Source organism: Staurois parvus, unplaced genomic scaffold, assembly GCF_062004578.1.
Source record: "Staurois parvus isolate SC_StPar_1 unplaced genomic scaffold, SC_StPar_1.0 ptg000575l, whole genome shotgun sequence".
In the NCBI taxonomy this organism is placed as follows: Eukaryota; Metazoa; Chordata; class Amphibia; order Anura; family Ranidae; genus Staurois; species Staurois parvus.
The window spans coordinates 8,270,354-8,297,704 of NW_028318371.1; the positions used below are offsets into that span (position 1 = coordinate 8,270,354).

Genomic DNA, 27,351 nt, shown 5'->3' on the forward strand with positions numbered 1-27,351 from the left:
ACTGACCGGCCAATCAGTGATCAAATGATCGGGACCTCACACAGAGGTCCCGTACAGCGATCGGTGTTCCCAGGGAGCGAACACAAAACAAAATGGCGGGTGCCGTTTATGAACGGCAACCTGCCCCTGCACTGCCACCGTCCGGTCTTTTATATACAGCAGCCGGATGGGAAGTGGTTAAGCACAGTCAGATGAAGCCCTGATGAAGGGGGGAGTGTGTTTGGCCCCCGAAACATGTTGGCTCTATTCTGCTATTAATCAATTCTATCACTAAATGACATTGCACTTTTGGCCATTTGTTTGGCGCTCTCATTGGATTGTATGTGTGTGGATTCTCAACTCTGGGTCTGATCCCTTTATCCCGAGGGTGGTCCCGATCTTGTGGCATGCTGCCGAACTGGAGAGAGTGCCCGATGACAATTTCAGTGACCTGTAGAAAATCCAAATCCGATGCCCTGTTAGTTCTTGACCATGGTCTACTGTAACGGTGACTTGCAGTGCCATTTGAAATTAATGGCACCCCAACGCACCACACCATGCTTACCATATGTTACCCCAATGCATACATGGGAATGGGCCCTATGGGCCAAGCAACACTGCAACTTTGTAGCAGAGATTTCTCTCCAACTTCTGGCCTTCAGAATTGTTGGATCATACCAAGTTTTGTGTGGGGTAAATCATTGGAAAAGGTCTGACTGAAGATTTGTAGAAATTAGCACATTGCTCATAATAGGTTTTTGAGTTCTAAAAAGTGAAAACCTGTAATTGGATGTGCCATTGTAAGAGTAAATAATTTTCCATAAATATCGTGAGCCGATAACAGCCAGTGAAGAGGCTAATAAAAAAAGCTACTGCTTAATGGGGGCCATAGACGGGTCAAAAATCGGCCGATTTTCGCACCATTAGTGGGTTAATTGGTCGGCCGTTTTTCGGGCTTTTTGCATATTTTTTTTATCGGGCATGTTGAAAAATTTGCAGCCGATTTTGACGATTAGCTGATTTTCCCAGCAATGATGGGGAAATCGGTCGATCGTTTTACCGATAAAAAATCTGCGCATGAGCCGTGATCTGCAAGAAGAAGAAAAAGAAGAAGAAAAAGAAGAAGAATTCCAGTCCGCTATTATATTTTACATGAAAGTCTTGCGGTTGCAACAATGTATCCATTTGTATCTGAATAAAAACATCTGTATCCTAAATGGATACAAATGGATACATTGTTGCAACCGCAAGACTTTCATGTAAAATATAATAGCGGGGCTCTCTACAGGGACAGAAGTAATTATGGGGTTAAATGCCGGCCGTAGACGGGACATAATCGGACGATTTTTTTAGCGTTGGTGGTAACGTTGGCCGATCGAATGACCGATTTTTCATTTTTTTTTTTTTTAAACGTTCGTTTTTTGACCCGTCTATGGCCTGCATAAGTAAGCTCCAGACTCCAGCCAGCTATTAATTGCAGTAGGATTCCATCAACTCCCCCCCCCCGCCATCCACAAACCAGCCATGAGCTGCAAAATGCTCATCTGTAACCTTCAGTGCAGACACCCATAAAGAAGCTGAATATAGGACGGCATCATGTAAGTATTCTGGAGGCTTTTACCTTGATTGGTCTCCTTTTAACTTTCATTTGACTTGTTTATATGCTTTTTAGCTAATGATGTCTACTTCGCTTTGAAGGAGCCCTTCAGAAAGTATCTGTGTGCTTAGCCTCAGATTGCAGCTGTAGGTATCTGATTTTTCAAGCTCCAGGACAGTGAAGCTAAACCTATACAGCTTCACGGTGATAGATGTGGGTTGGAAATCTGAGATGAAAGCTACTTTCTGAGACTAAAGGTTGGATTACGCGATTAGAACATCAACCGATCGGTCATCCGACGACCGAGAGGCGTTCGTTCGTTGGTCGAAATTGTGGGCCACATTAACCAATCTAAAAAAATCAAACAGCGCAAATAAAATACAATAAATATTAAATAAAAGAAATAAACCAAAAAAACTTATATTGCTTAAAAATTCAAAATAGAGAAAACTTATATAAAATAATAAATATAAATTAAACCTTTCACGCTGGCGCCTCCCGGCCCTTTATGGGTTTCAGAAGCCGGGAGGCGGGGCGGGGTTTAGGGTCATGTGACCGCCGTGACACGCCGTCACGGCGGTCACATGATCGGGAAAGGTCCCGATCGAAAGAAGAAATAAACCAAAAAATCTTATATTGCTTAAAAATTCAAAATAGAGAAAAACTTATATAAAATAATAAATATAAATTAACCCTTTCACACCGGTGCCTCCTGGCCCTTTATGGGTTTCAGAAGCTGGGAGGCGGGGTGGGGTTTAGGGTCATGTGACCGCCTTGACACTCTGGCACGGCGGTCACATGATCGGGAAAGGTCCCGATCGAAAGAGGAGATTGGGACCTTTCCGTGAGTACCGGGCGTGCGCTCTCAGCACATATGTTCTTTTTTAATGGAATGCAAATGTGTGGCCGCTAGGCGTCTAGGCCCAGACGCTGGGAGGCCGCACATTTTTGTTCGGCCGGCGTGAAGAGGTTAAATAGAATAGTCCCGCTCCAAATTATTAAAAGGAATAAGGTGAATGAACTATAATTGAAAAGTCCTTCTCTAAAAAGCCTTTGACCCGTGTTAGTGCTCAGATAACATACCGCACTCACCAGATATTGGTGAAAAAAAACGCCTTTTTAGGTTTTTTTTGGGATCCTAGACCCAATCAATACAGCCTCCAATCACCGGGTTTAACATGGACTTCCCCCTTTATATATTTTTTTGGTGTTTACACTAATGAGCAGCAGCATTTACTTAGGAATTATTTCACGTTTTTTTGGCACTGGTGATTTTTTGTATAAATCTAAAAAAATTGATCATCGGGCAATACGTAGTGTTGACGTCTTCCGTACAAGTGGAAGTGACGCAGTGTGCGTGTGACCTTGTAGCCACGCCCAGAACAAGCGATATACGCAACAATTACCAGCAATGAGTATAATATAGTTTATTACATGACCTATATACATAAATAGTGATAGATAAAATATAATCTGCAGAATTCTGGTTTCATTATCTCATTGGGCCAATCTACTTTTAATATTTGGATTTTTCGTTCGTGTTTACAAAGATTCCTTGGACATAACACCCGGGTCTTCTTCTGTTTCCGCTCATGCGTGATAGCGCTTGATAGATTTTTTTCATACGACCGTCATACCACCGCATAGAAAATTGGTAATTCGTATTCAAAACGACAACATTTTTCACTGTTGTCGAACTGGATTTTTTCATTCACAATTTTTTTTTCGTGTTTACGAAGATTCCTTGGGCATAAACATCCGGGACATCTTCTGTTTCCGCTCATGCGTGATAGCGCTTGATAGATTTTTTTCGTACGACCGTCATACCACCACATAGAAAATTGGTCGTTCGTATGCGAAACGACAACATTTTTCACTGTTGTTCAAACGGATTTTTTCATTCACAATTTTTTGTTTGTGTTTACGAAGATTCCTTGGACATAAACATCCGGGTCATCTTCTGTTTCCACTCATGCGTGATAGCGCTTGATAGATTTTTTTCATACGACCGTCATACCACCGCATAAAAAATTGGTAATTCGTATTCAAAACGACAACATTTTTCACTGTTCTCCAACTGGATTTTTTCATTCACAATTTTTCATTCGTGTTTACGAAGATTCCTTGGACATAAACATCCGGGTCATCTTCTGTTTCTGCTCATGCGTGATAGCGCTTGATAGATTTTTCTTGTACGACCGTCATACCACCGCATAGAAAATTGGTAATTCGTATTCAAAACGACAACATTTTTCACTGTTGTCCAACTGGATTTTTTCATTCACAATTTTTCGTTCGTGTTGACGAAGATTCCATGGACATAAACATCCGGGTCATCTTCTGTTTCCGCTCATGCGTGATAGCGCTTGATAGATTTTTCTTGTACGACCGTCATACCACCGCATAGAAGATCGATCGTTCATATGCGAAACGTCAAAATTTTTCACTGTTGCTCAACTGGATTTTTTCGTTCACAATATCGTTATCGGTTAAAACATCCTGCTCATCAACGATCAGTGGTTCCGCTACATTTTTTGTATGATTTTCTTATCGTGTGTACGGGGCATTACCGTGTAAGTGCTGAGTCGCATTGTTCCATATTCTCTGGCGGACTTTCACTAGCTTGAGGAGTAACCGGTGAAGTGTGTACTCCAAAAAAGTGATCCACCTTCAGTCTGCCCTCTGGTCGGGTCTGGTACTGTCCTGGCTGCTTGTGTGTAAATGAGGGAAACATCAGAATTGGATTGGGCCCATGTCAGTCTGGGGTGGTGACATCACTGGCTACAGAACTGAAATCATTCACTGCCTCTTGGAACCAGCATGGAGGCAGCTGTCCCATAACCATCCATTTGTGTGCATGCCATGGTGAGAGCAATTCTACCCCCCCATCCTGGTGTAGTGGGTTATGTGTGCTAGAGGGTACTGGGAATCTGACAGGTTCTTTTTAATGTGATTGTAATGTGTCCACGAGATCTGCCAGCACAGTACTGACAGGGTTTATGTTGGTCAGCATAACTGCTCACCCCCTCCTCAACCTGTATATTCTGGCTGATTGCATATCGGTGGCTGTGCAGCGGTGGGCTTTAGCAGTGCGCTACCACATATATTTGTATGTGGGTGTGTGCCAGAGGCAGGTTGTGATTTTTTTGGGGGGGTGTGGTGGCTCAATAAACTACCCAATACGGGCATGCTGAGCATGTGCACAGTGTCCTGTACCTCTGAATGGCCTGCCGTAGGACGAGGACTGACCACACTAGCACAGTTTAGCTGCTCTGTTTTGTGTTGTCAATTTTCAAGAAAGGTAAATGGCAGGATCAGCCGGGTCCTACAGATGGAATAAGTACATGAAAACGATGGAGACTATGATTTATAAAATACAGATACATGAACACACACATAGAAAATAGCATTTAGGATAACATACACTTTAGAGGAGAAGTACAACCAAAGTTCTTTTGGCTGTACTTCTCCTGCGGGTCACAGAGGTGCACTTTGTTCTGCCCTCCAGTGACCCGTTTTCAGCCAACAATGGGTTAAGCCTGCTTGTTGTCTGACATCACTCAGCCGGTCCAATCTCTGGAGAGATCCTGACTTTAATGTTGGGATCCACCCAGATGCCTGAACCGGGATCTGGTTCAGCCTCTCAGCGAACCACTGAGAGCCTGAGCCAGCCGCTCCCGCCCTTTCCACAACCCGGTGCTCCAGTGAGCGCTGGAGCAGGGGCGGACTGACCATTTGGAAACTCGGGCACTGCCCGAGGGCCCGGGGTCAGTAGGGGGCCCCATGAGATACCCCTGGTACTTTTTTCATAGGCTTTTTTGAGTTTGGGCAAGGACACAGGGGCCCCATGATCCCCTATTGCCCGGGGGCCCCATGAGTTGTCAGTCCGCCCCTGCGCTGGAGGGTCAGAGTAAAGATTTGGTGACTGACAGTCACATGCTCTCTGCTCACTGAAGACAAGGAGCTGAGCGATCAAGGGTCCTTGATGTCTTACAGACAGCGGGGGATAGATGCAGCATTGGACCAATGCTGCATCCACCTAGGTGAGTATAAATGTTTCTTTGGTTTTTTATTCATACTTCTCTTTTAAAACCTCATTAAAGTAGAGCTATACTCTCCTCCACTCCAGTGATGTGGTATCCAGGTGCTCCCTCACCAATGGCAGACCTCATTTGCCGGTATTCTTCCAGGTTCTCATCTTCTGACATTTTTATTGGCTAGGCTAAAATGATGTCACTCCCATGCATGCACTGTAGTGCAAGAGATTTAATTTTTTTTTTTAATACAAGCAATGTACATACCTGTAATTGTCTTGGTATCAACCTCTTGCAGTCCATATACAGCAGAGTTTAGACTGGAGGCTGGAGAACCAGCACAAGGCGCCAGTCAGTTTGTGCGTTAACCAGGAGCATGCTCATAAGAGGAGAGAGCAGAGTGACAGATAACCCATCACTTTGCTGCTTCTCCTTTCACTGTCCATTTATGTGGTGTATGGCGGGCTTAGTCACATTGGGTGTGGTGATCTGGGACATGTTGTATATGGCGAGCTTAGTCACATGGGGTGTGGTGGTCTGGGACATGTTGTATATGGCGAGCTTAGTCACATGGGGTGTGGTGGTCTGGAACATGTTGTATAAGGCGAGCTTAGTCACATGGGGTGTGGTGGTCTGGAACATGTTGTATAAGGCGAGCTTAGTCACATGGGGTGTGGTGGGCTGGGATATGTGGTGTATGGTCGAGCTTAGTCACATGGGGTGTGGTGGGATGAGACGTGGTGTATGGCGGTTTGAGTTACATGGGATGTGGTGAGCTGGGATATGTGGCATATGGCAGGCTTAGTCACATGGGGTATGATGGGGTGAGAGGTGGTGTATAGCGGTTTGAGTTACACGGGATGTTGTGGGCTGGGACATGGGGTGTATGGCGGGCTTAGTCACATGGGGTGTGGTTGGCTGGGACATGTTGTATAGGGCGAGCTTAGTCACATGGGGTGTGGTAGGATGAGACATGTGGTGTATGCTGGGCTTAGGCACATGGGATGTGGTGGAGTGGGACATGTTGTATATGGCGAGCTTAGCCACATGGGGTGTGGTGGGCTGGGACATGTGGTGTATGGTGAGCTTAGTCATATGGGGTGTGGTGGGCTGTGACCTGTGGTGTATGGTGGGCTTAGCCACATGGGGTGTGGTGGGCTGGGACATGTTGTGTATGGCGAGCTTAGTCACATGGGGTGTAGTGGGCTGGGACATGTGGTATATGGTGGTCTTAGTCACATGGGGTGTGGTGGGCTGGGACATGTAACATTTAGTAACAAGAGATATACCAACAGACAGTCCCATCAGGAGGGAGGGCTGCTGGAGACACCCACCACTAAGCCAGTACACATAAACACATACATCCCATAATACTTTGCTACCAAGCCAGACACACAATAGAACAATGGGATGCAACCACATGACATTAAACAATCCACAACCCCCCCCCCCCCACCCAATATTAGGACAGATCACCCTGTACCCCTAACAGGCACAGGGTGACTTACACAGAAGAGGGATATGGGAAGCTGAGACAAGGGTCTCCCTACCTCTCCAAAGTGAGCTATGTTCCATGGGCCCCCCACCCGAAGTGACTCCCGTCGCAATCTCTAAAATGTACCTTGTATAATATGATTACGCAATTAGCCCACAGCTAATATTCCGTAACCCACCAACCACATAACATCAAATAATCAACAACCCCCACCCCAATATTAGGACAGATCACCCTGTACACCTAACAGGCACAGGGTGATTTACACATAAGAGGGATATGGGGAGCTGGGACAGGGGCTCCAGACCTCTCCAAAGTGAGCTTGGTTCCATGGGCCCCCCACCCAAAGTGACTCCCGTCACACTATATAAATCCTGTATAATAATAATAATAATAATAATCTGACCACTGTGATATCCAGTCACAGTGATCACATAATTGACAATCCTTCCCTCCCCCGGGGCATTCGGCACCTTTTAAATGGATGCCGGGGTGGGTGGGAAGGGTTAGGAAATTACACTTGAAGTGCCCCCAATCTGCATGGGTTAATGGCTTGTTTTCTTGGGTGAAATTAGCAAAAGTACAAATACCTACCTAATTCCTTTCTCCCCCGGAAGCCGGTTGTAACGGAACCGGACCCGTCTGTGCTTGGGTACTTCCGTTATAATACCGCTTCCCTGTCCGAACACCGACAACAGGCACCACCTCTGACCATACAAGACTAGACGACACCAGCCTTGAAGGAAAACCAGGAAATAGACTACTTTATTTTAACACAGATACAAGATATATACATTCAAGGGAACAAACCCCCCCCCCCCCCCACCCTGCATAATGGCACAGGGCGGGGCAATTTACCTTTAGTAACAAGAGACACACCAACAGACAGTCCCATCAGGGAGGGAGGGCTGCTGGGAACACCCCCCACCAAGCCAATACACAAACACATACATCCCGTAATAGTTTGCTCCCAAGCAAGACACACAATAGAACAATGGGATGCAACCACATGGCATTAAACAGTCAACAAACCCCCACCCCAATATTAGAACAGATCACCCTGTACCCCTAATAGGCACAGGGTGACTTACACATAAGAGGGATATGGGGAGCTGAGACAGGGGTCTCCCCACCTCTCCAAAATGAGCTGTGTTCCATGGGCCCCCCACCCAAAGTGACTCCTGTCACACCGGTACTCTCCAATGGCCAGATTTGCATTGCTACACTTAGGAAACGGAGACCAGACTAGATATATTTAAAGTAGGATTTATTTACAGTGAAACCGAAATCCATCCAAAAACCAGCAAACAGGAAACACTGCAAACATGAAGATATGAGTGAACCATACCCATATAATCCAAATGCCTAACTAGCAACCTAAGTAAAAGGAAGCCTAATTATTATTATTATTACATCGAGTTTATATAGCGCCAAAGGGTTTGCTCAGCGCTGTACAATAGAGGGGGGGACAATAGATGGCACAGTACAGCAACAACAAACAGCACACAAGGGGTTAGAGGGCCCTACTCTTTCGAGCTTACAATCTAGGAGCTAATAAACTATATACAATTATTATTATTATTATTATACAGTATTTATATAGCGCCAAAGGGTATGCTCAGCACTGTACAGTAGCAAGGGGACATAACATGAGACAAGACAGTAACAATACACTACACGAGGGGTTCGAGGGCCCAGCTCTTTCAAGCTTACAATCTAGGAGGGAGGGGAAGGTGATACAGGAGGAGATAGCTGTGGGGGATGGAGTGGTGGGAGGAGTGGAGGAGGTTAATTGTTAGGTGAGGTCAGGTGTTAGGTGAGGTTGGGGTAGGCTTCCCTGAAGAGGAGGGTTTTTAGGGTGCGCCTGAAGGTGAGGAGGGTAGGTGACAGTCTGATGGATTGGGGTAGGGAGTTCCAGAGGATGGGGGAAGTCCTAGAGAAGTCCTTCAATCGGGCCTGGTAGGAGGAGACCAGGGAGCTAGAGAGCAGGAGGTCCTGTGAGGAGCGGAGGGCACGGGTAGGGTAGTATCTGGGGCGGGGCATTGTGAGTGGCCTTGTAGGTCAGGGTTAGCAGCTTGAACTTGATGCGTTGGGCAATCGGGAGCCAATGAAGGGATTGGCAGAGGGGGGAGGCAGATGTGGAGCACTTGGTGAGGTGGATGAGTCTGGATGAGTCTGGCCGCAGAGTTTACAATACAATATGTCAAAAAATGGGGAACACGGAAATAGAGGGTAATGCTGGAAATGCAAGGAAGAGGGGGGAACTAGGACTGAGATCAGGAACAAGAGGAGCAGATATAAGGCAGCAGGGAACAGGATGCAGGGTAAGATAAGGAGCAGGATAAATGGCAAGCAGTATCTGGCTAGCTAAGCAAAACAGAGGAACGGGAGGCACTAGTAGAGGAGGAACTAAATACCCTCCCAGCAGCCAGCACCAAGCGGAGACTGATTACTGGGTTCTGCTGACTTCTGGGAGACACCCGCTGGTGGATATTGGAACCACAACTCTTTGCCCAGGAACAACCACATTGTTAGCAGCAGGTGATCCAGGTCCTGACACTGTCGCTGTCCTTGTGTATGTGTCATGGCTGGGCCGATGGTTCTCTGTTATACGTAATGATGTCAGAAGGCCTGTAAATGGTGGGGTGGTGAAAAGAAAGCAGCGTTGGGGGACCGGTCTTCTAGCTGGAATGAAGCTTGCGGGAACAGGGAATAAAGTATTACTGCTTATTCCTCTACTTCCTAGAATAAATTGGCATTTGACCCTTCACATAAGCAGATAAACGTGGTCTGGGCATCCTGGCTCTACTGAATAGATATTACCAATCGTTATCCCCTATACACTGGAAATGTGTTCACCCTAGACGCCAAAATGCCACTTTCACCCCGAAAGTTCAAACAAAAAAAGTCTCTCACAGCGTCTTTAAACAACCCCACAGTAATGAAATATTCCTTCTTCTTTATTCAAATTCCTTCTGTGCGCGGTTACTACTCCTTTATCTGCTTGTTACCCTAAAAAAAGATATAATATACATAGTGTATTATCCTCAATACACATAAAATTGTGACTCCGAATCATGCTTACAAAATTTGTGTAAAATGTGCTCCACACTCCACCACGGGTCCACGTCTAAATATCTGTAATCCTTGCTCTTACCCTCTATCTACTTGAAAATCGCCTTATAATACATTCCACCCGTAAAATTCTTTCGCAAAATAGACTTTTAGAAGTAGCGGACCCTCCGAAAAGATCAAAATACAATATGATGTCTTGATTCTTCAATATAGTGCTCTCTTGTGCTCCCTTCACTCATCAATATTGCCACCAGTGAAAAGTGAATCCACACTCCACCACGTCACGGACCATGCGCCTTACCGGACCAGGCTGAAGCATCAGGAAGGGACACCACTGGCTCCTCCTGGCCACTATTGCTCCAAATACCATATAGCAATCAGGCTACACCCATTCTCCAATTCTGATTGCTATATAGTAGTGGCCAGGAGGAGCCTGATTGCTATATGGTATTTGGAGCAATAGTGGCCAAGTGGCCAGGAGGAGCAGATGGTGTCCCTTGCTGATGCTTCAGCCTGGTCCGGTAAGGCGCATGGTCTGTGAGGTGGTGGAGTGTGGATTCACTTTTCACTGGTGGCAATATTGATAACCATGCCCCTTTCCGGACCAGGCTGAAGCATCAGCAAGGGACACCATCTGCTCTACCTGGCCACTACCATATAGCAATCAGAATTGAAGAATTATTGTAGCCCAGGGTTGGGCAACTGTGGCCCTCCAGCTGTTGATGAACTTCAAGTCCCATCATGCCTCTGCCTTTGGGAGTCAAGCTTGTAACTGTCAGTTCTGCAATGCCTCATGGGACTTGTAGTTCTACAACAGCTGGAGGGCCACAGTTGCCCACTCCTGGTGTAGCCTGATTGCTATATGGTATTTGGAGCAATAGTGGCCAGGAGGAGCCAGTGGTGTCCCTTCCTGATGCTTCAGCCTGGTCCGGTAAGGCGCATGGTCTGTCAGGTGGTGGAGTGTGGATTCACTTTTCACTGGTGGCAATATTGATAACCATGTGCCTTACCGGACCAGGCTGAAGCATCAGGAAGGGACACCACTGGCTCCTCCTGGCCACTATAGCAATCAGAATTGGAGAATGGGTGTAGCCTGATTGCTATATGGTATTTGGAGCAATAGTGGCCAGGAGGAGCCAGTGGTGTCCCTTGCTGATGCTTCAGCCTGGTCCGGTAAGGCACATGGTTATCCATATTGCCACCAGTGAAAAGTGAATCCACACTCCACCACCTCACAGACCATGCGCCTTACCGGACCAAGCTGAATCATCAGCAAGGGACACCATCTGCTCCTCCTGGCCACTACCATATAGCAATCAGAATTGGAGAATGGGTGTAGCCTGATTGCTATATGGTATTTGGAGCAATAGTGGCCAGGAGGAGCAGATGGTGTCCCTTGCTGATGATTCAGCCTGGTCCGGTAAGGCGCATGGTCTGTGAGGTGGTGGAGTGTGGATTCACTTTTCACTGGTGGCAATATTGATGAGTGAAGGGAGCACAAGAGAGCACTATATTGAAGAATCAAGACATCATATTGTATTTTGATCCCGGCTTTATTGACCTCTGGCCTTGAAAGAACCCTGAAACCCTCAGGTCAAAAATGAATCGTGGAGTTCAGCAGTGAGCGTGTGGTTGTAAAGAATGCTGCCATCTCTTGGTTCCACATTTGTTGCCAGTAAACAAATGTCTGTTATATCCAAAAATGTTATGAAGTCACATGGTGTACCTTCACCTGATCATTGGACCCATATTCCTTCTAGTGCTGTGACCGAAGGATCAATGAGGTGATTGTGTATACTTCTATACCCTCCTCATCATGAATCCAAACCGAGTCACTACGCCACTGGCTAGAGAGTCTCCGGAGTGCTTCTGTCTGCCATTTTGTTTTGGTTAGTCATTTTGGTTCTGTTTGCCATCGTACTTGTGTCAGCCATTTGATGTCCTGTTCCATCATGTTCCGTTGTGTTCATCACTGTCTTTGTTTCCCAGTGAACCACCACATTAAAGAGCTCCTGGAAAGGAAGAAGAAATCCAAAATCAGAAAGAAACCAAAGCCTTATATTGAAGATTATGATGGTAGGGTTGGGTTGTGACCCATCTCTGTAGCGGCTTTCCCCTCTAGAATAACCGTCTTCCTTCTCTCTACGTAACTCTTACCTCAGCCTTCTCGCCCAGTGCGGGACCCGCTACTAGGCCTAACGCAAGACCAGATGACGAAAATATCCCTCGGTCTGTAGAGGGTACGGAGGGAACAGCTGTCTATGGAACCACGGGGACAGGGGGCCACAGTGCTACTGCTTCGTCCCTGGTGTTTCTGATCCTCCCCCCGTTACTGATCCTCCCCCCCCCGTTACTGATCCTCCCCCCCGTTACTGATCTCTCCTCCCGGTCTTATCTACTGCTTCTCCATAGATGTTACTGCACGTCCCCCAGTGTTAATTCCTAGTGTTATGGCCCCCCGCCATTGTTACTTCTCCTCAGATGTTATGCCCTGGTGTTGCTTCTACCTCAGGGTTGCTGCTACTCCCTTCCCCTAATATTACTTCTCCCCAGGCTCTGCGTTACTGTTCCCCCCTTAGTATTACTTCTCTTCCCCCACTGATCACCCCCTCCAGTGTTACTCCACCTTCCCCCCGGTGTTATTTACTGTTTCTCCCTGGTGTTACTTCTCCTCCAATGTAACTGCTCCTTCCCCAGCGTTACTGCAAAGCCCCCAGTGTTACTTCCCAGTGTTAGTGCTCCTCTACCAGTGCTACTGCTTGTGCAGTGTTACTTCCTTGTGTTGCTGCTCCTCCCCCTGGTGTTACTGCCCCTCCCCCTGGTGTTACTGTTCCTCCCCCTGGTGTTACTGCTCCTCCCCCTGGTGTTACTGCTCCTCCCCCTGGTGTTACTGTTCCTCCCCCTGGTGTTACTGCTCTTTGCCTGTTGTGTTCCTCCTGCTGTGTTACAGCCTCTCCCCTGGTGTTACTGCTCCTCCTCCTGCATTAATGGTATTACCTCCTCCCCTTGGTGTTACTGCTCCTCCCCTTGGTGTTACTGCTCCTCCCCCTGGTGTTACTGCTCCTCCTTCTGTGTTGCAGCCTCTCCTCTGGTGGTACTATTCCTTCTGCATTAATGGTATTACCTCCTCCCCCTGGTGTTACTTCTCCTCCTCCTGTATTATTAGTATTACCTCCTCCCCCCTGGTGTTACTGCTCCTCCTCCTGCATTACCTCCTCCCCCCTGACGATACTTCTCCTCCTCCTGTGTTACTTCTTCTCCCCTGGTGTTACTTCTGTGGAACTTTCTCCCCCCCTGGTGTTACTGCTCCCCCTCCTGTGTTACCTCCTCCCCCCTGATGTTACTGCTCCTCCTCCTGTATTACCTCCTCCCCCCTGGTGTTACTGCTCCTCCTCCTGTGTTACCTCCTCCCCCTGATGTTACTGCTCCTCCTCCTGTATTACCTCCTCCCCCCTGGTTTTACTGCTCCTCCTCCTGTGGTACCTCCTCCCCCCTGGTGTTACTGCTCCCCCTCCTGTGTTACCACCTCCCCCCTGGTGTTACTACTCCTCCTGTGTTGCCTCCTCCCCCCTGATGTTACTGCTCCTCCTCCTATGTTACCTCCTCCCCCCTGATGTTACTGCTCCTCCTCCTGTGTTACCTCCTCCCCCCTGGTGTTACTGCTCCTCCTCCTGTGTTACCTCCTCCCCCCTGGTGTTACCACTCCTCCTCCTGTGTTACCTCCTCCCCCCTGGTGTTACTGCTCCTGGTGTTGTTGCTCTTCCACGGGTGTTACCGCTCCTCCTCCTGTGTTACCTCCTCCTCACTGGTGTTACTGCTCCTCCTCCTGTGTTACCTCCTCCTCACTGGTGTTACTGCTCCTCCTCCTGTGTTACCTCCTCCCCTTGGTGTTACTACACCTCCTCCTTCTGTGTTACCTCCTCCCTCCTGGTGTTACTACTCCTCCTCCTTCTGTGTTACCTCCTCCCTCCTGGTGTTACTGCTCCTGGTGTTGTTGCTCTACCCTGGGTGTTACTGCTCCTCCTCCTGTGTTACCTCCTCCCCCCTGATGTTACTGCTCCTCTTCCTGTTACCTCCTCCCCCCTGATGTTACTGCTCCTCCTCCTGTGTTACCTCCTCCCCCCTGATGTTACTGCTCCTCCTCCTCCTGTGTTACCTCCTCCCCCCTGGTGTTACTGCTCCTCCTCCTGTGTTACCTCCTCCCCCCTGGTGTTACTGCTCCTCCTCCTGTGTTACCTCCTCCCCCTTGGTGTTACTGCTCCTCCTCCTGTGTTACCTCCTCCCCCCTGGTGTTACTGCTCCTCCTCCTGTGTTGCCTCCTCCCCCCTGGTGTTACTGCTCCTTCTCCTGTGTTGCCTCCTCCCCCCTGATGTTACTGCTCCTCCTCCTGTGTTACCTCCTCCCCCCTGATGTTACTGCTCCTCCTCCTGTGTTACCTCCTCCCCCCTGATGTTACTGCTCCTCCTCCTGTATGACCTCCTCCCCCTGATGTTACTGCTCCTCCTCCTGTGTTACCTCCTCCCCCCTGATGTTACTGCTCCTCCTCCTGTGTTACCTCCTCCCCCCTGTTGTTACTGCTCCTCCTCCTGTGTTACCTCCTCCCCCCTGATGTTACTGCTCCTCCTCCTGTGTTACCTCGTCCCCCCTGATGTTACTGCTCCTCCTCCTGTGTTACCTCCTCCCCCCTGATGTTACTCCTCCTCCTCCTGTATTACCTCCTCCCCCCTGGTGTTACTGCTCCTCCTCCTGTGTTACCTCCTCCCCTTGGTGTTACTACACCTCCTCCTTCTGTGTTACCTCCTCCCTCCTGGTGTTACTACTCCTCCTCCTCCTGTGTTACCTCCTCCCCCCTGGTGTTACCACTCCTCCTCCTGTGTTACCTCCTCCCCCCTGGTGTTACTGCTCCTGGTGTTGTTGCTCTACCACGGGTGTTACTGCTCCTCCTCCTGTGTTACCTCCTCCCCCCTGATGTTACTGCTCCTCCTCCTGTTACCTCCTCCCCCCTGATGTTACTGCTCCTCCTCCTGTGTTACCTCCTCCCCCCTGATGTTACTGCTCCTCCTCCTCCTGTGTTACCTCCTCCCCCCTGGTGTTACTGCTCCTCCTCCTGTGTTACCTCCTCCCCCCTGGTGTTACTGCTCCTCCTCCTGTGTTGCCTCCTCCCCCTTGGTGTTACTGCTCCTCCTCCTGTGTTGCCTCCTCCCCCCTGGTGTTACTGCTCCTCCTCCTGTGTTGCCTCCTCCCCCCTGGTGTTACTGCTCCTCCTCCTGTGTTGCCTCCTCCCCCCTGGTGTTACTGCTCCTCCTCCTGTGTTGCCTCCTCCCCCTGATGTTACTGCTCCTCCTCCTGTGTTACCTCCTCCCCCCTGATGTTACTGCTCCTCCTCCTGTGTTACCTCCTCCCCCCTGATGTTACTGCTCCTCCTCCTGTATGACCTCCTCCCCCCTGATGTTACTGCTCCTCCTCCTGTGTTACCTCCTCCCCCCTGATGTTACTGCTCCTCCTCCTGTGTTACCTCCTCCGCCCTGTTGTTACTGCTCCTCCTCCTGTGTTACCTCCTCCCCCCTGATGTTACTGCTCCTCCTCCTGTGTTACCTCCTCCCCCCTGATGTTACTGCTCCTCCTCCTGTGTTACCTCCTCCCCCCTGATGTTACTGCTCCTCCTCCTGTGTTACCTCCTCCCCCCTGATGTTACTGCTCCTCCTCCTGTGTTACATCCTCCCCCCTGATGTTACTGCTCCTCCTCCTGTGTTACATCCTCCCCCCTGGTGTTACTGCTCCTCCTCCTGTGTTACCTCCTCCCCCCTGGTGTTACTGCTCCTCCTCCTGTGTTACCTCCTCCCCCCTGGTGTTACTGCTCCTCCTCCTGTGTTGCCTCCTCCCCCCTGGTGTTACTGCTCCTCCTCCTGTGTTGCCTCCTCCCCCCTGGTGTTACTGCTCCTCCTCCTGTGTTGCCTCCTCCCCCCCGATGTTACTGCTCCTCCTCCTGTGTTACCTCCTCCCCCCTGATGTTACTGCTCCTCCTCCTGTGTTACCTCCTCCCCCCTGATGTTACTGCTCCTCCTCCTGTATGACCTCCTCCCCCTGATGTTACTGCTCCTCCTCCTGTGTTACCTCCTCCCCCCTGATGTTACTGCTCCTCCTCCTGTGTTACCTCCTCCCCCCTGTTGTTACTGCTCCTCCTCCTGTGTTACCTCCTCCCCCCTGATGTTACTGCTCCTCCTCCTGTGTTACCTCCTCCCCCCTGATGTTACTGCTCCTCCTCCTGTGTTACCTCCTCCCCCCTGATGTTACTCCTCCTCCTCCTGTATTACCTCCTCCCCCCTGGTGTTACTGCTCCTCCTCCTGTGTTACCTCCTCCCCTTGGTGTTACTACACCTCCTCCTTCTGTGTTACCTCCTCCCTCCTGGTGTTACTACTCCTCCTCCTCCTGTGTTACCTCCTCCCCCCTGGTGTTACCACTCCTCCTCCTGTGTTACCTCCTCCCCCCTGGTGTTACTGCTCCTGGTGTTGTTGCTCTACCACGGGTGTTACTGCTCCTCCTCCTGTGTTACCTCCTCCCCCCTGATGTTACTGCTCCTCCTCCTGTTACCTCCTCCCCCCTGATGTTACTGCTCCTCCTCCTGTGTTACCTCCTCCCCCCTGATGTTACTGCTCCTCCTCCTCCTGTGTTACCTCCTCCCCCCTGGTGTTACTGCTCCTCCTCCTGTGTTACCTCCTCCCCCCTGGTGTTACTGCTCCTCCTCCTGTGTTGCCTCCTCCCCCTTGGTGTTACTGCTCCTCCTCCTGTGTTGCCTCCTCCCCCCTGGTGTTACTGCTCCTCCTCCTGTGTTGCCTCCTCCCCCCTGGTGTTACTGCTCCTCCTCCTGTGTTGCCTCCTCCCCCCTGGTGTTACTGCTCCTCCTCCTGTGTTGCCTCCTCCCCCTGATGTTACTGCTCCTCCTCCTGTGTTACCTCCTCCCCCCTGATGTTACTGCTCCTCCTCCTGTGTTACCTCCTCCCCCCTGATGTTACTGCTCCTCCTCCTGTATGACCTCCTCCCCCCTGATGTTACTGCTCCTCCTCCTTTGTTACCTCCTCCCCCCTGATGTTACTGCTCCTCCTCCTGTGTTACCTCCTCCGCCCTGTTGTTACTGCTCCTCCTCCTGTGTTACCTCCTCCCCCCTGATGTTACTGCTCCTCCTCCTGTGTTACCTCCTCCCCCCTGATGTTACTGCTCCTCCTCCTGTGTTACCTCCTCCCCCCTGATGTTACTGCTCCTCCTCCTGTGTTACCTCCTCCCCCCTGATGTTACTGCTCCTCCTCCTGTGTTACATCCTCCCCCCTGATGTTACTGCTCCTCCTCCTGTGTTACCTCATCCCCCCTGATGTTACTGCTCCTCCTCCTGTATGACCTCCTCCCCCCTGATGTTACTGCTCCTCCTCCTGTGTTACCTCCTCCCCCCTGATGTTACTGCTCCTCCTCCTGTGTTACCTCCTCCCCCCTGTTGTTATTGCTCCTCCTCCTGTGTTACCTCCTCCCCCCTGATGTTACTGCTCCTCCTCCTCCTGTGTTACCTCCTCCCCCCTGATGTTACTGCTCCTCCTCCTGTGTTACCTCCTCCCCCCTGATGTTACTGCTCCTCCTCCTGTGTTACCTCCTCCCCCCTGATGTTACTGCTCCTCCTCCTGTGTTACATCCTCCCCCCTGATGTTACTGCTCCTCCTCCTGTATTACCTCGTCCCCCCTGATGTTACTGCTCCTCCTCCTGTATGACCTCCTCCCCCCTGATGTTACTGCTCCTCCTCCTGTGTTACCTCCTCCCCCCTGATGTTACTGCTCCTCCTCCTGTGTTACCTCCTCCCCCCTGTTGTTACTGCTCCTCCTCCTGTGTTACCTCCTCCCCCCTGATGTTACTGCTCCTCCTCCTGTGTTACCTCCTCCCCCCTGATGTTACTGCTCCTCCTCCTGTTACCTCCTCCCCCCTGATGTTACTGCTCCTCCTCCTGTGTTACATCCTCCCCCCTGATGTTACTGCTCCTCCTCCTGTATTACCTCCTCCCCCCTGATGTTACTGCTCCTCCTCCTGTGTTACCTCCTCCCCCCTGATGTTACTGCTCCTCCTCCTGTGTTACCTCCTCCCCCCTGATGTTACTGCTCCTCCTGTGTTACATCCTCCCCCCTGATGTTACTGCTCCTCCTCCTGTATTACCTCGTCCCCCCTGATGTTACTGCTCCTCCTCCTGTATGACCTCCTCCCCCCTGATGTTACTGCTCCTCCTCCTGTATTACCTCGTCCCCCCTGATGTTACTGCTCCTCCTCCTGTGTTACCTCCTCCCCTCTGATGTTACTGCTCATCCTCCTGTTACCTCCTCCCCCCTGATGTTACTGCTCCTCCTCCTGTGTTACATCCTCCCCCCTGATGTTACTGCTCCTCCTCCTGTATTACCTCTTCCCCCCTGACGTTACTGCTCCTCCTCCTGTATTACCTCCTCCCCCCTGGTGTTACTGCTCCTCCTCCTGTGTTACCTCCTCCCCTTGGTGTTACTACACCTCCTCCTTCTGTGTTTCCTCCTCCTCCCTCCTGGTGTTACTACTCCTCCTTCTGTGTTACCTCCTCCCTCCTGGTGTTACTGCTCCTGGTGTTGTTGCTCTACCACGGGTGTTACTGCTCCTCCTCCCGTGTTACCTCCTCCCCCCTGATGTTACTGCTCCTCCTCCTGTTACCTCCTCCCCCCTGGTGTTACTGCTCCTCCTCCTGTGTTGCCTCCTCCCCCCTGGTGTTACTGCTCCTCCTCCTGTGTTGCCTCCTCCCCCCTGGTGTTACTGCTCCTCCTCCTGTATTACCTCGTCCCCCCTGATGTTACTGCTCCTCCTCCTGTGTTACCTCCTCCCCTCTGATGTTACTGCTCATCCTCCTGTTACCTCCTCCCCCCTGATGTTACTGCTCCTCCTCCTGTGTTACATCCTCCCCCCTGATGTTACTGCTCCTCCTCCTGTATTACCTCTTCCCCCCTGACGTTACTGCTCCTCCTCCTGTATTACCTCCTCCCCCCTGGTGTTACTGCTCCTCCTCCTGTGTTACCTCCTCCCCTTGGTGTTACTACACCTCCTCCTTCTGTGTTTCCTCCTCCTCCCTCCTGGTGTTACTACTCCTCCTTCTGTGTTACCTCCTCCCTCCTGGTGTTACTGCTCCTGGTGTTGTTGCTCTACCACGGGTGTTACTGCTCCTCCTCCCGTGTTACCTCCTCCCCCCTGATGTTACTGCTCCTCCTCCTGTTACCTCCTCCCCCCTGGTGTTACTGCTCCTCCTCCTGTGTTGCCTCCTCCCCCCTGGTGTTACTGCTCCTCCTCCTGTGTTGCCTCCTCCCCCCTGGTGTTACTGCTCCTCCTCCTGTGTTGCCTCCTCCCCCCTGGTGTTACTGCTCCTCCTCCTGTGTTGCCTCCTCCCCCCTGGTGTTACTGCTCCTCCTCCTGTGTTGCCTCCTCCCCCCTGATGTTACTGCTCCTCCTCCTGTGTTACCTCCTCCCCCCTGATGTTACTGCTCCTCCTCCTGTATGACCTCCTCCCCCCTGATGTTACTGCTCCTCCTCCTGTGTTACCTCCTCCCCCCTGATGTTACTGCTCCTCCTCCTGTGTTACCTCCTCCCCCCTGTTGTTACTGCTCCTCCTCCTGTGTTACTTCCTCCCCCCTGGTGTTACCGCTCCTCCTCCTGTATTACCTCCTCCCCCCTGATGTTACCGCTCCTCCTCCTGTGTGACCTCCTCCCCCCTGGTGTTACTGCTCCTCCTCCTGTGTGACCTCCTCCCCCCTGGTGTTACTGCTCCTCCTCCTGTGTTACCTCCTCCCCCCTGGTGTTACTGCTCCTCCTCCTGTGTTACCTCCTCCCCCCTGGTGTTACTGCTCCTCCTCCCGTATTACCTCCTCCCCCCTGGTGTTACTGCTCCTGGTGTTGTCGCTCTTCCCCGGGTGTTTAGTTTCCTGGTATTACACCTCAGTCTCGGTGTTGCTGCTCCCTCATTGGCTAGTGTAGCCTTTGGTTGGCTTATAAAATGGCCTTTATGAAGCTAACAGAATATCTGTAGCTTTTGATTTCTCTTTTTTGTAAGCATTTTTTTTATGAGGGGCCCGTTCTGCACTCTTATACGTATTTGCTATACTTTCGGTAAATACTACATTTTTTTTTTACTGGAAAAGAGAGATTTTTGTGTCGTCTGGTCAAAATTCTAATTTACCTACCAAATATCTTCTAATCTGTTCTATGTGTGTCTGCCCCTAGCGTCTGTCTCTAGATAAACCAAACCTAGCTCATCTATTAAAGGAAATGTATATTGTGTATGGACTAAACAAAACCTGCAAATGTTTGCCTTATTTTATTGTTTTTTAATCAGGTAAATATGAAATGATACCTATGAATATTTATTTGTACTTCTCTCCAAGCAGCTTAGGTTTAGTGTTAGAAAAGCAGCTTTTGATTTGGCCTGAAGAGCAGGAAGATCAGATTACACACATTGCAGGGTGAAAAGCAGGAAGATCAGATTACACACATTGCAGAGTGAAAAGCAGGAAGATCATATTACACACATTGCAGGGTGAAAAGCAGGAAGATCAGATTATACACATTGCAGAGTGAAAAGCAAGAAGATCAGATTACACACATTGCAGGGTGAAAAGCAGGAGGATCAGATTACACACATTGCAAAGTGAAAAGCAGGAATATCAGATTACACACATTGCAGAGTGAAAAGCAGAAAGATCAGATTACACACATTGCAGGGTGAAAAGCAGGAGGATCAGATTACACACATTGCAGAGTGAAAAGCAGGAAGATCAGATAACACACATTGCAGAGTGAAAAGCAGGAAGATCAGATAACACACATTACAGAGTGAAAAGCAGGAAGATCAGATTACACACATTGCAGGGTGAAAAGCAGGAAGATCAGATCACACATTGCAGGGTGAAAAGCAGGAAGATCAGATTACACACATTGCAGGGTGAAAAGCAGGAAGATCAGATTACACACATTGCAGGGCGAAAAGCAAGAAGATCAGATTACACATTGCAGGGTGAAAAGCAGGAAGATCAGATTACACACATTGCAGGGTGAAAAGCAGGAAGATCAGATTACACACATTGCAGGGTGAAAAGCAGGAAGATCAGATTACACACATTGCAGAGTGAAAAGCAGAAAGATCAGATTACACACATTGCAGAGTGAAAAGCAGGAAGATCAGATTACACACATTGCAGGGTAAAAAGCAGGAAGATCAGATTACACACATTGCAGAGTGAAAAGCAGGAAGATCATATTACACACATTGCAGGGTGAAAAGCAGGAAGATCAGATTATACACGTTGCAGAGTGAAAAGCAGGAAGATCAGATTATACACATTGCAGGGTGAAAAGCAGGAGGATCAGATTACACACATTGCAGAGTGAAAAGCAGGAAGATCAGATTACATACATTGCAGGGTGAAAAGCAGGAAGATCAGATCACACATTGCAGGGTGAAAAGCAGGAAGATCAGATTACACACATTGCAGAGTGAAAAGCAGGAAGATCAGATTACACACATTGCAGAGTGAAAAGCAGGAAGATCAGATTATACACATTGCAGGGTGAAAAGCAGGAGGATCAGATTACACACATTGCAGAGTGAAAAGCAGGAAGATCAGATTACACACATTGCAGGGTGAAAAGCAGGAGGATCCGATTACACACATTGCAGCGTGAAAAGCAGGAAGATCAGATCACACATTGCAGGGTGAAAAGCAGGAAGATCAGATCACACATTGCAGGGTGAAAAGCAGGAAGATCAGATTATACACATTGCAGGGTGAAAAGCAAGAAGATCAGATTACACACATTGCAGGGTGCCTCACATCAGGGGTCAGGCTAGACCAGTAGGCATAGTAGTAGACTCCCACCGACCAGCCCCATAAAGCTCCATGTACAGAGGACACTTCTGAACGATGGAAACTGACTGCTGGAAAACGTAGGTTAAAAAAGTCTGTTTAGCTGAGTTTGCATTCTGCGTTTATGTGCGTTTAGAAGCAATAGAAGAAGAAATAGAGAGAGCAGAAGCAGAGAGAGCAGTATGTGTTGACATGACCTGTCTTTTTTTTTGTGGTGTTTGGATGTTCCGGCTCATTTCTGTGCTGAAATTATTGCAGCCGTGTCTAACATGTTTTCATTCATGCCAAACCGCAAAGTATGGTGTACCGGGTCCATTTGAGTACCGGGAAAACGCTTTGCATGCGTTTTTCATGATGAAAAAAAAGGCTCTGGACAGCATCTGGAAATGGAAGAGTTAAAAAAAAAATTCAAATGCTTATAAACGCGTTTAGCCGCGTTTACAAGCGTTTTGCATTTGAAACGCTGATAAAATCTGCTGAACGCAAGTTTTCTGCGTTCAAAAAAACGACTGTAAACTCAGCTGCCTGTAAAGGACTGTAAAGGACGATGTGTACATGGAAACAGGAGAACACTAGGGAGAGTTCAGGGGCTGCTGAAGAAACGCTGAACAGCTCCTAAACGTGCGTTTATCAGCCGCAGTGTACATGAGGCCTAAGTACAGTAGCAGGTTATTATTATTATTATTATTATACAGTATTTATAAAGCGCTAATAGTTCGCTCAGCGCTGTACATTACAAAGGGGGACAGAACATGTGACAGAACAATACCAATACAATGCAAAACATGAGGGGATCGAGGGCCCTGCTCCTTGGAGCTTACAATCTAGGAGGGAGGGGATGGTGGCACAGGAGGAGATAGCTGTGGGGGATGGAGTGGTAGGAAGAGTGGAGGAGGTCGGCAAGTTAGCAGGGGGTGGGGTAGGCTTCCCTGAAGAGATGGGTTTTCAGGGTGCGCCTAAAGGAGAGGAGAGTAGGTGATAATCTGATGGGTTGGGGCAGGGAGTTCCAGAGGATGGGTGACACCCTGGAGAAGTCCTGGAGGCGGGCATGGGAGGAGGAGACCAGGGAACTAGAGAGAAGGATGTCTTGTGAGGAGCGGAGTGTGCGTGTTGGGCGGTACTTGGATATTAGGTCAGTGATGTAGTTCGGGGCAGTATGGTGGACAGCTTTGTACGTCAGCGTTAGGATTTTGAATTTGATCCGTTGCGCAATCAGAAGCCAGTGGAGGGATTGGCAGAGGGGGGTGGTGGAGACAGAGCGGTTGGTAAGGTGGATGAGTCTGGCAGCCGTATTCAGGATGGACTGAAGCGGGGATAGCCAGCGGCGAGGCAGGCCAGTGAGGAGGGAGTTGCAGTAGTCGAGTCGTGATATGATGAGGGAGTGGATGAGCTGTTTAGTGGTTTCTGGGGTTAGGAACGTGCGGATTTTGGCGATGTTGCGGAGGTGGAGTCTGCATGTTGCGGAGGTGGAGTCTGCATGTTGCGGAGGTGGAGTCTGCATGTTGCGGAGGTGGAGTCTGCATGTTGCGGAGGTGGAGTCTGCATGTTGCGAAGGTGGAGTCTGCACGAGTTTGTTAGTGATTGGACTTGGGGCTGCATCCTTGCAGATGATACAGGCTCACCCAAGGTGCGGGGTCCAAGCACCAACCAGAGCTCCTGATCAGGGGCGGACTGACAACTCATGGGGCCCCCGGGCAATAGGGGTCATGGGGCCCCTGTGTCCTTGCCCAAACTCAAAAAAGCCTATGAAAAGGTACCAGGGGCATCTCATGGGGCCCCCTACTGACCCCGGGCCCTCGGGCAGTACCCAAGTTTCCAAATGGTCAGTCCGCCCCTACTCCTGATGGTAGCGATGGGTTTTGCTGTATCAGCCATGACAGGAGGTGAGCAAGCCAGCGTCCAGTAGCCCAAAGGACCGGTTTTATGGAAGACCATTTTTCTACGGACCGGGGGGGGACGGGGGTTGGGCTTGAGGTGATATAGTCTGCCAGTAGATGCAGCTCCACCCCAGATCATCAGGCATTAGATTCTTATAAGGAGCGTACAGCCCGGATCCCTCACATGCGCAATGTACAGTCGGGTTCGCGCTCATATGACAATCTAACATCACTGTTGATATGACAGTAGGCGGAGCTTAGGTGGCAGTGGGAGTGGCTGTAGGGCTAATTCACACAGTGTGCAGTGATGGTCGTTTCTCACATTGTAAAATACCTGTCACCGCAAAGACACACAGGAAACAAGTGTTTCCTATGTGTCCCATTCACACTGGGCTGTGCTGCAATAAAGAGCAAAAGCATTTGCCAAATTGCATGGCAATGTACAGCAGCGCAGTGCAAAAAATAAAAGGATCTGCCTGATGCGCTGAATCACCCACCACACTGCACCCTACCACAGCCGGAAACGGAGAACTGCTGGAGTGCAAAGCAATTCAGCACCTCTCTAGTCCCATATGGATCCAGTGCGGGGGGGCCCGGTTCCTAAAAAGGCCAGGGACGTGGGGTTGGCCCACATGGAAGAAAAATATATTTGAAATATATTAATATATTTTAAAAAAATTCTTCCTAAATATATTGCTATATATTTGAAATGCTACAATTTTGGCCATACTCAATATATTTCCATATGTATGTATATATATATATATATATATATTTTTTTTTTTAAATTTATCTCAGGTACTTATATATCGCCGTCAATGTATGCAGCACTTTACATATATATTGTACATTCACATCAGTCCCTAACCCTCAAGGGGTGTACAATCTAAGGTCCCTAAATTACATTCATATACATACGAGGGACAATTTAGACAGGAGCCAATTAACCTACCAGCATGTCCTTGGAGTGTGGGAGGAAACTGGAGTACCCGGAGGAAACCCACACAGACACAGGGAGAACATGCAAACACCAGTCAGGAGGTGCCGTAGCTGGGATTTGAACCAATGACCCTAGTACTGCCAGGCGGAAGTGCTAACCATTTAGATATATATATACACATACTGTATGTTGAAATGTTTTTTTAATTACAAAACATATATGAAAAATATTTTTAAAAATACATTTCAAATATACTGTATGTCTTTAAAAATATAAATATACATTTTTGGAATGCATTTACAAATTTATGTAAAAATATATGTTAAATGACTTTTTTATATGCTAAAAAAAAATCTGAAGAATATATTTAAAAAATATATATTTTTAAAAATATTTTTCATATATTTTGTAATATATAAAAAACGCATTTCAACATACAGTGTGTGTGTGTGTGTGTATATATATACAGTTGCATTAAAAAGTATGTGAACCCCTTGTTCAATAAGAACAATAGAAGAACACAGTCTGCTGAACATAATACTACACAAACATTAGATGTTGCCATGGTTTAATTGCACATAACATGTAAACATTCACAGTGCAGGGAGGAAAAAGTATGTGAACCTTTGGACTTAATAACTGGTTGACCCTCCTTTGGCAGCAATAACCTCAACCAAACGTTTCCTGTAGTTGCAGATCAGACCTGCACAACGATCTGGAGTCATTTTGGACCACTCCTCTTCACAAAACTGTTTCAGTGTAGCAATATTCTTGGGATGTCTGGTGTGAATCGCTCTCTTAAGGTCATGCCACAGCATTTCAATCGGGTTGAGGTCAGGACTCTGACTGGGCCACTCCAGAAGGCGTATTCTGTGCTGTTGCAGCCATTGTTTTGTTGAATTACTTGTATGCTTTGGGTCATTGTCCTGTTGCATCATCCATCCTCTGCGGAGCTTCAGTTGGAGGACAGATGGTTGTACGTTTTCCTGCAAAATGTCTTGATAAACTCTGGAATTCATTTTCCCATCAATGACAACAATCCATCCAGGCCCTGTGGCAGCAAAGCAGCCCCAAACCATGATGCTCCCTCCGCCATGTTTCACAGTGGGGATGAGGTTTTGATGTTGGTGTGCTGTGCCTTTTTTTCTCCACACATAGTGTTGTGTGTTCTTCCCAAACAACTCAATCTTGCTTTCATCTGTCCACAGTATATTTTGCCAGTAGTGCTGTGGAACATCCAGGTGCTCTTTTGCAAACTTCAAACGTGCTGCAATATTCTTTTTGGACAGCAATGGCTTCCTCCGTGGTGTCCTCCCATGTACTCCATTCTTGTTTCATGTTTTCCTTATTGTAGATGTGTCAACAAATATGTTAGCATGTGCCAGAGATTTCTGTAGGTCTTTAGCTGACACTCTGGGATTCTTCTTTACCTCATGCAGCATTCTGCGCTGTGCTCTTGCAGTCATTTTTACAGGACGACCACGCCTAGGGAGAGTAGCAACAGTGCTAAACTTTCTCCATTTGTAGACAGTCTGTCTTACCGTGGACACATGAACATCAAGGCTTTTGGAGATACTTTTGTAACCCTTTCCAGCTTCATGCAAGTCAACAATTCTTGATCGTAGGTCTTCTGAGAGCTCTTTTCTGCGAGCCATGGTTCACATCACACAGTGCTTCTTAAAACCAGTAAACCCAAAACAGGTGTGTGTTTTTTAAGGGCAGGACAGCTGTCAGCAACACATCCAATATCATCACACTGATTGGAGTCAAGGTTGGCTCACTCCTGGCTCCAATTAGCTCTGGGAGAAGTCATTAAGCTAGGGCCTCACATACTTTTTCCTCCCTGCACTGTGAATGTTTACATGTTATGTGCAATTAAACCATGGCAACATCTAATGTTTGTGTAGTATTATGTTCAGCAGACTGTGTTCTTCTATTGTTGTGACTTAGATGACGTTCAGAGCACATTTTATGCCCAATTCATGCAAAACTCCACGTAATCCCAAGGGGTTCACATACTTTTTCTTGCAACTGTATATGTGTGTGTGTGTGTATATATATATATATATATATACACACACATATATTTATTTATTTATTTTTAAATATATTGAATACGGCATGAATTGTAGTGTTTCAAATATATGTCAATATATTTGGGAAGAATATTTTTAAAATATATTTCAAATATATTTTTCTTCCATGTGGGTGTGCATTAAGACTGCCCTGACTGCAAGACAAGGAGAGCGTGAGGAGCTCTATACTAAGTACAGGGACACTTGAGAAAAAAAGCTGTAAAAGTACCGATACAACCAGCTCAGATATCAAAGTGTATGTGATCATCCTCCCCGTAACACTAAGTACTAGGTGCTCGCAGACCCCGACTGACCCAACTGTGTGTCATGTGACCGGCCTGGCAGCGCACAGAGCAAGGGCAGAGTACAATGGATCT

The 27,351-nt window shown here is 48.5% G+C and overlaps 1 protein-coding gene across 2 annotated transcripts in view; it reads left to right on the plus strand.

The window, feature by feature from the left end:
* Positions 1–27,351, plus strand: part of ARHGAP39 (Rho GTPase activating protein 39) — a 368,562-nt gene that overhangs the window by 241,281 nt on the left and 99,930 nt on the right. Inside the window, exon 5 of one of the 2 annotated variants that reach the window (XM_089692101.1) lies at positions 12,170–12,256. The exons of the other annotated variant lie outside the window; for it this stretch is intronic. Within the exon in view, the coding sequence (XP_089548227.1) occupies positions 12,170–12,256 (87 nt within the window). The remainder of the gene's footprint in view (positions 1–12,169; positions 12,257–27,351) is intronic. 2 annotated transcript variants of the gene reach the window in all.